We start from the raw sequence: 15,399 nt of genomic DNA on the forward strand, positions 1-15,399 counted from the left end.
ATTTTCTAAAATAGAAAAATCGTTTGTATTAATAAAATATCAATGAAATAAAGAAATGATGGTAAATGTTATAAATTAAAAGAGTGATCCTTATCTGTAGTGATAATTTCTGCTCACAATGTGCTTCAGGTGGCAGAACTGTCACTACAAATCCAAACAGAAACTATGTAGCAAAACTATAGAGGCGTTGTTCTCTATAATAAAACAATAACTAAATATTCCATAAAAAGAAAGAAGCAATAACAAAACTTCAAAATGGTTGCGATTGTGTAACTCCAAATATGCAAGTTTAATTGAATGTCCTTTTGGGAGTCAAAACAGAAAGAAAACAATAAGGATACATGAGGCTTCAAAATAGGATGAAGATAGGGACCATCAACTTGTTTTTGAAATATTTTATTTTGTTGGCATGGCAGATTGGCAGGTGTTGTACATGTGTGTACATGTAGATGCAATGATGGCTTCCTTGTAGAGGTGTAGGTTAAAATGAATTTGTTAAAAAATTTACCACAAACTCATGAGTCTGACCATGTCTGACCTAAGGCACATTGGGAACATGACCAAGATGGCGGTCACTGCTCTGTAAAACCACATATTAGCTTTCCCCTTTAATGTCGCCTCCACCATTGGACCCCATGCAGTGAGACCTCCTAGCAACTGTGCATTACATCAAATACTTGATCTCTGTATTGTTGAGGGCGTTGTGTACATTGGCTGTCTGATTTTGCAAAAACAAATTCCATTCACATGAGTCACTTACCATGGAATATGAATGTGCTATACAGGGAACATTTTCGTTTTTAATGAGGTGGTTTTAAATGTGGTGGTTGATGTGTGTGTCAGTCTCTACCTCCTTGATTGAATGCAGTCATGATGGTGTTTCATGTTTTGGCTCCACAGTTCAATTTTATGAACTTGTTCAAACTGATTTTAGGCCAAGTAAAAAAAGAATTCCAGTTGAACGGCCGCATTTTTCCAAAAAAAGGAGGATGAGGGCCTTTTTAGTTTAAATTTGTTATTTCTTTCAAAGGTGGCGGTCGAGCATTTTAATTCAAACTGATCACCAATTTTTAAGTTTAAAGTTGAATTTAGTTACAAGTTCTTAGAAGATTAGTACATTTGGTGATGAAAAATACAAAGAAACAATGTCTTGTGAAAAAAAAAGTAATATAAAAATAGTTTCAAAAAAAGAAAAGTATGCGGCCTCAAAAATAGAGGGAGGGGACGACCAACTGGTATTTTTTTATATTTGGCCTTATACTATAGAAACTTATGATTTCTTTTGGGCCAACATGTAAACCAATACATAAATTTTGGTCCACGAGCATCGGGAGCAATTGCCTCCATATTGCCTCCATATTGCCTCCTTGCTTTGAGTTCATGATGTGTATGAGCTTGGCACATACACAAAATATTAATCAGAGTATTTGCTTCTTTTTAGGATAAAGATCCTTCTGCCATGTATATTTTTGTCCAGTCAGGCTGTCTGTGTCTTTGGTGCCAGCCAGACACCAGGCATTGCCTGACCAATTACTTGCATTATATTTCTTCATCCAAAAGGCTTTATATTTTTCTGAAAAAACCACTATACATAATTGAAACAGGCTTTCTTTTCTAAGTATTAGCCAAGCCTGAACCGGAAATACATGTTTTTAGGTCAGTGCACCGACATATTTTTGACAAGCAGAAGGTCATGTACATGTACTGTAGGGGTATATTGTAGTACATTACAAACAACGATTTATGCATGCAGTGTGAGATGTGCTCAGCATGTTAAAACATGTAGGTCTATAAAACAGAAATGAATTCCTGTCATGAATATTTAAACGATGCTGTTCAGAATTCATATATGGGCCGGCAGTGTGTTCTGGACTTTTAGGTAAATGTAACTGACCACAAGTTGCTGTGTTCTATTTTACAATTGTAACTGTAATAAATGGCTTTTACTGTATATTGTAGCTATTTGTAGGATCCGAGGTGCTTTCACGCACAGAAAACAAAATTACCAAGACAAAATTACCATTTAAATTAAACTTGCATACACTTGTAGTATGGATTATGGGGTTCGTTTTTGATTGCCAGTCTGACAAGTAACTAGAATAGTATTTTAAAGAGTAACACACTTTGTTTGGATTTGGGAAAAACCCGAACCTAACAATCCAGCAGTCATACTCTTTTGTTCTAGTGAGAATGGCAACAATCATTTAAATAGAAAAAAAATTAAAAAACCATTTTTCCTTTGTCTGTTACAGTCAAAAGAGACACCCAGCGTGTTGTGGTTAATGTAGAAGATGTGGACGAGTCGCCCAAGTGGGATTTGATCGTGTACCCTTACATCCATGTCGTACCCGTTGATGCCCCTAGCGGAGCCTCCCTCTATCAGTTAAAGGCCTCGGACCCTGAAGGCGCCACAGTTGGATTCTTCCTTAAGTCAGGTAAGGATCTATTTCTACACAGCTACATCTATTCAGCTACTTGTCAAAGCCTGTCAGATATTTGGGGGGGGGGGGGAATGTCCACCGAAATGCAGGGGTATATTTATGTTTACTGGACCAGAAACTGTTTTCAAAACCAGAATCAAAATGAGACAAACACTTTTTATATGTGGAAACCTAAACGTACAGAATCACTGTTTTTATTTCGGATATTACTGTAGCACAAACTGAAGATTGATCGCATTGCTCTTTAAATAATGAGCAAGTATGCATCAATTGGAAAATAAAATTAAATTGAAAATGGTCAACAGAATTGAATTGTATTTAATAGACTGAGCGTCAACATTTGGACATGATTTTTATATGAATCTGTATACTCAGTCTTTTCCCTAGTTCTGTGAAAAAGTCAACAGGCAAATCACTTAGGTGGGATTCCAACCTACAGCCTTTTGGATTGCTAGAGCAGGTGTCTTACCACTAGACCACCGAGCTAGCCCGATGGCTACAAGAGGCAGTAACTGCCAGTTTGAATCCTTAGCAGTGGGTACTGTAACAATTTAATTGCATTAAGCCTGGTTCATACCTGCGAATGCAAATGCTAGCCTATACAAATGTTGATGCCACAAATTCGCCACAATAATTCTCATTAGTTGACTCAACTGCTGCACTCTTTGCAAAAACAGTTTTGTGCCGTCAAAACTCGCATCGCATTCGCAGAAAGTAAGAGCCAGGCTTTATTGTATTCAAATTCCCAATGGTGATGTCTTGTTAATGTTGTCATTTTTTCAACATGTCAGGCGGGAATGGCTTGTTTGAAGTGGACGAGAGCAGCGGATGGATCAAAACAAAGCTGTCGCAGGGCGAAACGTACACCCAAGATGAGGAGTACATCCTGAGTGTCTACGCTGAGGATGCCACCAGCAACAGGGTCAACGGTCAAGTCTCTATCTTCGGGGGTAGCCACCCGCCTCAATTCACCCAGGAGGTGTACGAAGCCACCGTGACAGAAGAAGTTAACGGCCAACAGAAGTAAGACCGATTTCCTGGTTTCAGAAATTATGATCTTTGTTAGTATGGCTTTATGATCTTATCAAAAGGCATCCACACCTTTTCATTTAGTAGCCAGCAGGTACAACTAGTTTGCCATTTTACTAGTCAACCAGTGTTTTCACAAGTTCTTGTTCATGTTCATGTTTTTCCAATATTGTCTTCAATGTCAAACCATTTTATTCCAAAAACACTTATTTTTTCTCCCCCTCTTCCCCCTTTATCTCCCGTCTCTCTCCAGTGTGATAACAGTGAGTGCATTTTCCTTCCGCAATGTTGGCGTGACGTACGAGATCCTGGAGAACAATGTTGACTATCCACACACTATTGGAACCTCTGGCATAATCACCCTGACACGGAGGGTCGATCGGGAGCAGATGAGTTCTTATTTCCTTGATATTAGGGCTACAGAAAGTGGTGTAGACAACCCTATGTCAGCCGAAGTCAGGGTATGTTGAAATTCCTCCCCCCTCCCCCCATTAACTCTCTTTCTTCCCTCAGTGTCGTGTCATGGCCTAGCGGTCAAGAGCACCTGATTCAAGCTCTGGTGTTTCTGATCAGCAGAGTGCGGGTTCGAGTCCCGGCCCGGCCGTGACACTTTAGCAAGACACTTAACTACGATTGCTTCGTAAAGTCTGGTAGGTAGTGCTTTCTGCTCTAGCAGCCAGGCTTCTGATGGATGATACCCAAGCCTGCATCCGTATGGACTGTAAAGGGGGTATCCCTGTTTCAGCCCCAGGAGTAGGTGGCAATGGCCCCTGGACAAAATAGTTGATTGTAGCCCACGCCGTAAATGTTGGGACTTACAATGTGTCCCCCCCCCCAGGGCAACATGCTTGTGGCAGGTTCAGGAGTCAATTTAACACATGAGTGTACGATTTAAATAAAATTTATTGAATGGATTAAGCCAGAAATTCCTCAAAACGCACCACGGCTAAGAGCAGCTTATGCTGTAAGAGCAACTCTTGCGCACTTGCTTAGGCTACTTATACTTTTTCACCTACTACTTCAAAAACTGTGGACAACCCTGTTAGGACTAGTCTTGGGACTCTTTAGGAGTTATTAAAACCTTAAGGCTAGTCCTAACTCATCCTAATTTGAGATGGTCTTAACTCTTTGTGAAATTTACCCCAGTTAGCCTGTCATTGCACTAGTCCCTCGGCTTTTTAACTGGTCCATATTTCAAATTACAAACAAAACATAACTTTCTCTCGCTAGTCTCAAGTCCCCAAACTTTACAGATGCATTGCTGAGAATTTCAAAAATCTACTCTGCCGTAGTATAATTTAAAACAAGACAGTTCTCTCAAGAACAAATTCTACCTGGCAAGTAGATACACATATTATGGTGTTACCGCAACATATTGATACCTTACCATGCAACGCCTCAAATCCCATATGCATTGCTTTGGTTTGATGAAAGTCTCCCTCATCCCTCTCTTGGCAGGTTAATGTACAAGTTCTTGATGTCAACGACTGTGATCCCAAGTTTGAGCGTAGTACATTCAGCTTTAGGGATGTCGATGAAACTATCAGTACGGATACAGCTATCGGATCAGGTAGATTTGTTTAATTTTTTTTTTAAATTTCTCTTTCTTTTGACGCCCCAATTTTGATGAAATAAATAATGATGTTGATAATAATAACTGGATTAATATAGCAACAAAGGATGCAATGCGCTTAAAGGAGAATAGTAAACCCAAAGAATGGGACAACGACCAGCTTCCTGTAGTGTAGAACAGATGCTTCTTGAGACTTTTTTCGAAGGACAGAACAGACTCAGCATTTTTAAAGGGGACATAAAGACCGTTCCATATGGCAGTAGGCAGCAGTGGAAAAATCTCTCTCACCAGCTACCTGTACAAGCAATGGGATTTTACAAGACTGAAAACTGTATGGAGGCATGGCCCATTAAAGCAAAGCTAGTAGGCTGGGATACCTTTACAAAACAATGGAAGATAATAATAAGATTGTGATGACACAGTCCCTTTGAAGACAGGCATGAGAATCTTCCGGTTTAAACCGGAATTCCGTTTTTTTTCCTTTCAAAATTGTGGTCTCCGAGTTCGATGTGAATTTGCTATAAAATTCGGGGGGTAGGTTTTTTGGGGTATACATTTGGATTTCTCTAATCCCTCTTCTCTAGTCAGACAATGTCAGTTTACCTTTGTAATTGTTATTATCGCGGATCCACACGTACGGTGTTCATGAAAAAACGGCACCTAACTAAACAATAAATTGCCGTCCAGCAACTGGCCCAGTTTACGGCTTGTGGTCTTCCTGGCATCGCGCATGCATGCAGCAGCAGAGACGGATGTATAAACTTGCCTCATTCCTTGCTTCGTTTATAGTGGTACGGTTCAATAATGTTTGCGTGTAATGCGCTTGCTGCTGCAGCATAGATAACACGTGTGGAGACTTTTGAAAGTCTACTGAAAAAACAATGCACGTGTTTGCACCATGTGTACTGTGTACTGTGTACTGTGTACGTCCGTGCAGGTTTGTACACGAACCAATGAGCGGCGCGGCACGAATCTGAGATCGCCGGCAGGCCATGGAAAACTGGTACCTGTTATTGCCTCACAACCAGCGAAAGATATATTGGGAACCAGCGAACACACTGTACGTCCGGACGACGTGCTTTGTTCATTGGTTCTATTTCTATGTTGGGGCCTAATCTCAACCTCGTTCCAGTTATACCCTATGCTGAATAACAACCTCTTTCTCAAAAACACATCGCTCTCGCCAAATATGTAGGCCTATTATTTTAAAATGTGCGTCGCCGACGGATCGTTAAAATCACAAACATTTAATTGCAAAAGAATTTCTTTTACACAACCGAATTTCAAATCAAGAACCTATAAAAATGGTTGTTAATGAGAAAAAAAGCATTTTCAAGGGCAGAAATAAGGGATAAGATCGTCAAAAAAATAAAAATATTATTACTATTGTTTTTTTGTTTTTTTTTCCTTTCTTTCTCCGGAATTGTAACAAAATCGCAGGCGAACCCAAAAATGTTTGAATTGTTTGAGCTTTACATTCCTTATTTTCTTTTAAACCTATTATTAAAAAAAAAAAAGGAAAAATCACACAAAGGTAGGTCACTTCTACCTGGAAAAATAGGTGTCAGAAATGCATCAGAGACCACCACAGAGCTTCTAAATACCCAGAGCTCCCAGGGCCCTTAAGCGGGCCCTGAACCCCGGCCGTAAGGGACTTCACGCTGCGCGCGAAAATGATGGAATATTGACATTTCCAATCAACTGAATTTTTTCCTGTTTTTTTATCATCACCCATTCTCATGCCTGTGAAGAGCAATCTCACTTTTTTTTTCTTTTAGGGGTGAGGGATTTTATTTTCATGAAAAAAAATTGTTTTAAAATCTAATAACCCTCGTTCATGTTGGCACTGACTTGTTCACCACAAGGGAGATTGGATCGTAGCTTTGAAGGGAGTACGGGCAGAGAATTGGACTAAATTTACTCTTAATAGTGATAATAAGAATAGTGGCCTCTTATATATAGGGCGCATATCCGTCTCTCAGTGACGCTCAAGACGCTGTTACATACAGTATTTTCCTGCAAGGTATGTGGGACTACGTTTGAATTATAAGACTTACTCCTTTTACATAGCACAATGGAATGGATTACATGTACAAGATGCTGTGGCGCAATATGCTTCCAATCAAACCAGGAACACCGGAGCGAACTCCTTCTCTTTTCAATAAGTGCACTGGGTTCTTTTACATACGTTACACAACATATGCAGGCATGTGAGACTTCCTCTTTTCAGCTGACTTTCTCTTTTTTGGTTTTGATTTTCCTCTCTTTTTTTCTTCACTTTCTGTGTATAAAGTACAAGAATTTTATCTTTATCCACTTTTTTCTCTTGCCCGGTTTTCTCTTTTCCTCTTTTTTTCATGAATAGTTACTCACATGCCTGCACATGGGACCAACAGCTTTTCAGCCCATCCAAAGGACACTTAAAATATTCAAATATTGAACTGTAAAACGAATCGACATACATGTAACACTTTTTGCTTTTATCTTTTGTGTAAATGCCAGTTGCTGCGACGGATTGCGACTCTGGTACGAACAGCATCTTAACCTACACCCTCATCGGCGCAGACGGCGACAACTTCCGCATCACCGAGACAGGACAGCTCTTCCCAAACACCAGACTCGACTATGACCGCGGAGATTCATTCTACAGCTTCGAGGTGCAGGTGGTGGATGAAGCCGGGGGCGAGGACACGGCCACGGTACGAGTTTTCATGAAAGACGTCAACGATGAACCGCCGGTCTTCTTGAACACCGAGGGCTACCTTTACTATGTGGATGAAGACGCGGACAGTGGGTATAAGATCGGTACGGTGTACGCCAGTGACGCCGATCCATCCGACATCATCACTTTCGCCATTGCGGGAACCAACTTGTTCCAGATCGACTCATCAACAGGTAGGTTACTCTCACTGATCGCTGATCACTGAAAGATTGATGCGGAAACCTGGCTGAAATGTGAAATCCCACTGGACACCATTTCAGCAAGTAACTCTTTTGATACAACAATAGATCAGTGCAGATCAGTGCAGACAATTACATGTACCATTCCTATTAATGGGAAACGAAACAATCACTTGCTGAAATGGCGCCCATGTGTATTTCACGTTTTACAGTGGATAAAGCTTCTGTTTCGCATCTTGCAGCTTCGGCGCTCTATAACCTTAGATAATTACTGAAACGGTTAGTCTTGTGAGCATCATCAATCACAAATTCCTCGGTTCTTTCCTGAACTCTTTGTCAATCAGTACATTCATTATTCCTTGAAAATGAGGTTAATCTTACAGTATGATAAGGTTTTTGTAAGCACTCTCTGACAAGTGTTGGGCAACTTTGTATCATTGTGTTCTTTAACCCTGATGCAAAATAACTAAGTTATAATTCAAAAGGATCTATTGAATATCAAATTACTCTTGACTTCCCCCCCCACCCCCCAAATACTTTTGCAAAATTTCCCAAAATGTTCTTTTCAAAATGGTGGTTTTCGATTGATCTTAATTTTGCCGAGCCAAAAATTTGTCCTTGCATGCTTTTCTTTAAAGACTTTGGTAAACAAAGCTACAATATGGTGAGGGATTCTGTGTGACTCTAGGAAGGTTCCAGACCACTGCACTTTTGGAATTAGTGTGTATTTATCATTGACCTAAAATAGAGCACTGAGGGAGTGTGTGTTAACTGTTTGTCTCTCTTCCGCAATTCTCACAATCTTCACAACAATTGAGTACAGGCTTGATACTTCACCAAGGCAATTGGGGCAATAGCCTCCATGCCCCTGGTTATTGCCCTGTTGCCCCAAAAAATGTTCTTAGGCAAAATTCTATTCTCCTCTAAGGCGTGCACGATACTGATGAAAAACTACATTGTCTTTTAATACAAGAACAACTCATCAGGCCTGTGTATCACGTACAACTTCGTAAAACTACTTAAGCGCAAGCAGTAGCTAATCACAACAAAACTGCTTACCACAATTTAACATGTCCTGGGCCCAATTTCATGGCTCTACTTACCGCCGAAATCTGCTCTTAAGATCACGATTCCCCGCTTACGTGCAAGCGCCGAATTTCTGCGTTAGCCTTGTAAGCGTAGAATGCCAAGTAACGTGGAGTACGCATGCGCAAAAGCCAAAATTCGCCGCTAACCCATGAAATACGCTTGTCGTAAGCACAGAATTCCTTACTTCTGTAAGCGCCGATTCTGTGCTTACGGTAAGCAGAGCCATGAAATTGGGCCCTGATCATTTCTGCTGAGGTGACCAGACAAAAAACAATGTAACACAGACCATTCGTGACTGGTATCCTGCTCATTTCTGCAAAGCAGAAAACTGTTTAGCATTATTGTCTGCTTAAGCAGCTCTCTGAAGTTGGGCCCCGGGCTCAAAAGTTTACCCGAGGCAAGTGGTTTTGGGTACATTTGATAAGCTGGTCTGCCCCGAAAAGTTTTGACGTCAAGCTGCCCCGGGTCGACCCCGGTCTGCCCGAAAAGCTTTGACGTCATTCCAGGGGCTCATTCGGGTCAGCCCCAAGTGCTTGTGAAATGGGTTATTGGGGCTGGCCTGAGGTGCATGACATCACCACGAAAGGGTGAGTGATCGATCGATCAGCTCTTGTCAGGGGCTCACCGAATGAGCACTGCGGGGTCGACCCGGGAAGCTAATCGAGCGCGCCCTGAATTAGCATTTGCTCTGGTCTCGTAATCATTTTAGGCTACAAGCCCTGCGGTCTTGTGGATTTCCTCCCAAAATTTGAGCCCTGGATATAATGTACTCCCCCCCCCCCCCACACACACAAAACCCCCAATAAATAATAATTTGGGTTTGATTATTATAATGCACTGCCTGCAGGTCTTTCCCCATCACCTTCTTGCTCAGAAAACTGTGCCTCCACAGGTTTGACAGGTACAATGTTATAGCATACTCTGAATCCCTATCCCTCCTCTGTGCATACTTGTATGCATGACTCACCTGCATTTGGCCTCCAGTTAGTGAACGTATAAACAGTGCCTCTTGGTTTCATTTTCATTTTTTGTTTTATAGATGTGGTAATATTTCTGTGGTTATCTGATACTTGATAAAGGAAATAATTCATGCTCCTTCAACTTTTCTTATTATCATATATGTTAATTTTTTTCCTTCTCTTTTTAGAATCAGAAACACATGTGTGTGTGGAAATGTGATCCTCTTTTGCATTTAGTACTGGATAGCGTATCATGGTGTAATATTCTGATGTACATGTAGAATGGACCAACTTGTAGCATTGAGTGCATTTTGGCAACCCCAAACCAAGCCCAACCAAATAAAAAAGTCGGTTACCGGATGGTCTAAACAGCATCATCACCGCGGTTCAACCAAACCCGCAAAAACGCTCAACCGATGATCAAAGTTTCTGGTTGGGGTCGCTAAAACGCACTCATTGACTCCTTGCAGATGCAGAACGCAACTCCACAAAATGCACATCCGCCATGTCCACCATTCAGGGGGCAATTTCTTTGTGTACATTTTGACTCCCCAAAATGGTGGAAAAGGATAGTTGCTTGCAAGTATGCTGTGCATCGAGCAAGGGGTCAATAATGTGGTAGAACTGTTTTCATTTCAGTTTATTTTTCTTGATGTTCCGGAATTCTAACCCCTCAAAAATCCTTCAGAATCCTCTTCAGGAAGTTACCTGATTGTAGTGGGTTGTCGACTGACAGCCAAAATGTCAGAAGCTTATCACTGGGCCATGCATACCAATCTTATGTATTTGTCCAACCATTTCGGTGTGGCATGACATGAAGGATAGTGGAGGATTGAGGTCGCCTCTTGGCAAGTGGGCCTAGGGAGTACAAGAGTATTTGGATGTAACCCTCCCAAATCCTCCAAAATCCTCTGCTGGAAGTTGTCTGATTGCAGAGGATTGTGGCCCAATGTCAATGCTTATCACTGGGCTAGGCATACTGTACCAATCTTATCTAAAGTCGAACCATTTTGGTGTAGCATGACATCCGGGCTCAATTTCATAGAGCTGCTAAGCACAAAAAAATTGCTTAGCATGCAATTTTTTCCTTGATAAAAACAGGATTACCAACCAAATTTCCACATGATTTTCAGGACCAGCAAACAACAGCTGATTACCAGTAACAAGCAGTATGCAACAAATGAGAATTTGGTTCGTAAACCTGTTTTTATAAAGGAAGAAATTTCATGCTAAGCAAATTGTTGTGCTTAGCAGCTCTATGAAATTGGGCCCCGTGTGGGAGATAGTTGAGGATTGTGGTCAGGGAGTCAAACATGTAGAAGAGTAATTGGATGTAACATTGTAACTGTTTGTACATGTATACCATATCTTTTCAAGTGTACATCCGAAATCCATCAAACGAGTCAGTTGTGTGAATACTTAACTGCGCATATTTGCATTGCTAATCAGTGGTCAATCACGGGTCGACTAAATTGTGCGCAAACGAATTTGTACAGTGTGTAGCCGCCAGTACGGGCATGGCCAATCTGTCATTTTGGAATGTTTTGTGTTATTTCATTTGTACTGTGATTCTGATTTGTAGCTGTAATTTATGTACACAACTTGAGAAAGTATGCAAACCTTTCATGGGGAATGACTAACATTAGTTGTAATGCAATGTGTTTTACATAATTGTAGCTTCATTAAGATTCTAATCTTGAGCTGTGTCTGTATTGGTGGCTACAGCTATGGCGTCAACATGCATTGAGGTATAGGGCATCCTTAGCAATACCCTTAGCAACAGCAGTACATAGCTGTAGCCGCCAATTCGGGTTTGGCCTAACTGTGGTATTTTGTTTTTACCTGTGCCATTTTCTTTTCTCCCGGGGTTTGGAAGCACCCCGCATGCACTGCAACACCAGTGAAAAAAATTTGTGATCTGAGCCCACTTTCATAAGAGCCGCTTAGGCATACAACATAGCTCAGCACAACAAAATGATGCTTACTAGTGTAAGCTTACCAGTCAAAATACCATTTCACATGTAAAACCTCTAACTGGTATCCTGCATTGTTTGCACCTACTACAGCAGAAATCTGGACATACAAGCAATATTTTTGTTTTAAGCATCTCTATGAAACTGAGCCCTGGTCCAAATTTCATAGAGCTGCTTAGGTGGAAAATGCTGCTGAATAATTTTCTGCTCAGCAAAAAAAAAAACCCCAAAACAGGATACCAGTCACAGATTTTACATGTGACATGCCATTTTAGCTGGTAACCTAAGTCTGATAAGCATAATTTTGTTGTGCTTAGCCACTTTTTGTGCTTGAAAGCAGCCCTGTGAAAGCGGGCCCAGATAGTATACTGTGTTCTCACCATTACTGTTGTCGAGTTCCATTCATTCATTGGTGAACAAATTTTGATACTAATTAATTTACCCCCTCCCTTCCCATACCCTTTTTTCAGGCGTCATATCTCGTCTAGGTACCGGCAACCTACCAGACGCCTTGTACATTTTCAATGTCACAGCGACAGACAATGGAAACACGCACACCTCTTACGCAGTTGTAGAAGTCCAAGTGAATGACATCAACGACAACTCTCCAGTGTTCCCAGACTGTGGCACGTATGCCCCAGAGGTATCTGAGGATGCCAGCGATCAGACTTTCGTCATCAAGGTAAGGGTTTTTTTTAATTTAAGATTTACATTTATCCCCCAACAATATCTACAAATGCTTTTTTTTTATAGACCATGCCAAATTTCATTTCAACTTCAAAAAAGAGAGATGAAATCACGAAATTCGTCTCCGCTTTCAATCTATAGGTAACGGCAACGGATGCTGATAAAGGTGAAAACGCAGAGATCCTCTACCGCATCATCGGTTCCAATCTCCCGTTCTCCATCGACCAAGACACCGGCGATATCCATACCCAGGATCCATTGGACAGAGAAACCAACCCGTCTTACGAGATCACGGTGTCCGCTACGGATAAACCCAGCAACACCTTCAGTAACACCGGCTTCTGTACATTCACGGTCACCATTTTGGATGTCAATGACAAGCGACCGGAATTTCCGCTGGAGACGTATGTCGGTGAGTCCAAAGAACCGTGAACATGTCAGACTTTATTTGTGGTTATTGTTTTTTTAATTTTTTGTACAATCAATTTTTACTTGTGAAATTTTTGTGTTTTACTTAAGTGGAACTTGAACAAAGGACCTCTGGATTAATGTACCGGCGCTCTACCAACTGAGCGAGATCCAGCCCTATTTAGATCGGCAGCCTAACTCAAAAATTTGACTCCCATAAATGGCCGACCGTGTTAGTCGACTTAAAAAGGAAAACCACGCAATTTCGAATGATACTTGTGTGGATCACTATGTTCTACTTTAAAATATCTTTCTAATCATATGCATTTTACAACAAACGGTTACAAAGGCTTTTCAAAGACCAACTCAACCGATCCAAGGCAGCGTGTTCCTTTATTCTGACATCCATTTGTGTGTCAATAATACCTTTGATGCTCCGCACATTTTCCAGCGTTAAGTGGTTAATTCAAGCGTCCAATCTTGTATCATTCTCATTTCAGTGTTCCTGAGTGATTCTGCACAAATTATTGACGTATTTTTTACTGTAACGGCGGAGGATGCAGATGAGAATCCCTTAATAGAGTACAGTTTAAACACCGACCAATTTGGTATTAATCAGCAAGGTGGCATATTTCCACTTGTACCTGTGGAGCCGGTAAGTCAATGCTAAGTTCTTTTTTCTTTTACAATTGGGTATGATTGTCTACTAACAAAGACACACTTCCCGAGGTCATATCCTACAAACTTCACAAAATAGTTTAACTTGTAGATGACGCCATCATTAGGCATTGAAATAAATTGATTCTAGTTTATATGCATACAAATTATTATGAATCTCCTGAACTACATTCAGCCTTTTTTTAGAGGTCTTAAAATCAACAAAAGTTACATTGAGATAACTTTACAGAGATGAAATTCTTCCCCCTTTTGATGTTGTTCTCCTTCTTTGTAACTCCTAGCTTTCCGGGTCGACCGTTACTTTTAGCGTAATCGCTTCAGATGGACAAAAGAACAGTCAGAGTAATGTCCAAGTGACCATCGGCACCGACGTTAACCCGCCGACGTGGGATCAAAGTTATGGACCGCTATCAATCCGTGAGGACTCTCCCGTCAATGACATCGTGCAAGCTGTCCTAGCTCGGCCTGCCACCTCGGGCAACTCCATCACGTACGATATCGTGATCGGCCAGATACCAGAGACAAATTCCAACGATCAGTTCAGTATCCTTAGGAGCCCCGGAACCGACGGAGGAAACGTTATCGTCAGATCGCAGCTGGATTATGAGACAACCAAGCGGTAAGAAAAAAACAAGTTTGGATTAGAGTTGTTTTTTTTACCCAATATCCCCCCCCCACCACCCAACCCATGCCATCGTCCTTACTGCCCCTATTGCTGAATGGCCACCTTGTGCGATCTCAGCAAAGTTTATTCAGCAGATTTCCATTTCCAATTTTTTTTTATCGGAATTACTTTCACATGAGGCATTCATGGTTAAGAAATGTTTAGACTTTTATCTGAATTCAGACTGGTTATAGTTTGCCTGGTAAACAGAAAATGCTGTATATTTCTCTCAAAATAAGATAAGTCAGTCTGTTTGATATACTTCTCTACCATTGAGGATACTGTTCCCTAAAGGTAGAAGGAATTTAAACCTCCAGGGGGCACCAATAGGTGGAAATGCCATTATTTCTACATCTAAGATCAGGGGCCAATTTCATAAAGCACAAAAATTTGCTTAGCATAAAACTTTTGCCTTGATAAAAACCGGATTACCAATCAAATTTTCACGTGATTTTCAGGATAAGCAAACAACAGCTGAATACCATCAACAAACAATTAAACAACAAATGGAAATTTGGTTGGTAATCCTGTTTTTTTTTATCAAGGAAGAAATTTCATCCTAAGCCAATTTTTATGCTTAGCAGCTCTATGAAATTGGGCCCTGGATCCCAGTTCCAGAAATTACTCTCATCCCTGATTCATTTAAATAACACCTCCGATATCTGGATGTGAACAGCTACCGTCTGGAGATGCAGGCATACAGTGTGGAGACCCGACTGTCTGCCTTCACCACCCTTGAAGTCACCCTGATCGATGTGAACGATGAGAGCCCAAAGTTCACCCTTGGGACGTACGTTGCTGCAGTCCCAGAGGAGACGGCCAACCCTACGATCATCACCGTCGAGGCATTCGATGCCGACACCACGGCCGCCTTCAAAAGGGTGGGTACCTTTTTTAGAGACACATCTTTATCTGCAAAGATAAAGACAGGTAGTGGTTTTATAGAACCAGTGTTTTATTGGACACAATGATTTCATTGGATAAACGTGCAGTGAAG

General features: G+C 41.1%; 1 protein-coding gene across 2 annotated transcripts in view; it reads left to right on the top strand.

The window, feature by feature from the left end:
- LOC139935149 (neural-cadherin-like) overlaps window positions 1–15,399 on the top strand; it is a 57,261-nt gene that overhangs the window by 10,365 nt on the left and 31,497 nt on the right. For both annotated transcript variants that reach the window (XM_071929618.1, XM_071929619.1), the window contains exons 3-12: window positions 2,253–2,435; window positions 3,233–3,464; window positions 3,724–3,931; window positions 4,929–5,040; window positions 7,546–7,938; window positions 12,436–12,647; window positions 12,794–13,064; window positions 13,561–13,715; window positions 14,020–14,357; window positions 15,079–15,283. In XM_071929618.1, coding sequence (XP_071785719.1) covers window positions 2,253–2,435; window positions 3,233–3,464; window positions 3,724–3,931; window positions 4,929–5,040; window positions 7,546–7,938; window positions 12,436–12,647; window positions 12,794–13,064; window positions 13,561–13,715; window positions 14,020–14,357; window positions 15,079–15,283 — 2,309 coding nt within the window. The remainder of the gene's footprint in view (window positions 1–2,252; window positions 2,436–3,232; window positions 3,465–3,723; window positions 3,932–4,928; window positions 5,041–7,545; window positions 7,939–12,435; window positions 12,648–12,793; window positions 13,065–13,560; window positions 13,716–14,019; window positions 14,358–15,078; window positions 15,284–15,399) is intronic.

Source organism: Asterias amurensis, chromosome 3 (assembly GCF_032118995.1).
Source record: "Asterias amurensis chromosome 3, ASM3211899v1".
Taxonomy (NCBI): domain Eukaryota; kingdom Metazoa; phylum Echinodermata; class Asteroidea; order Forcipulatida; family Asteriidae; genus Asterias; species Asterias amurensis.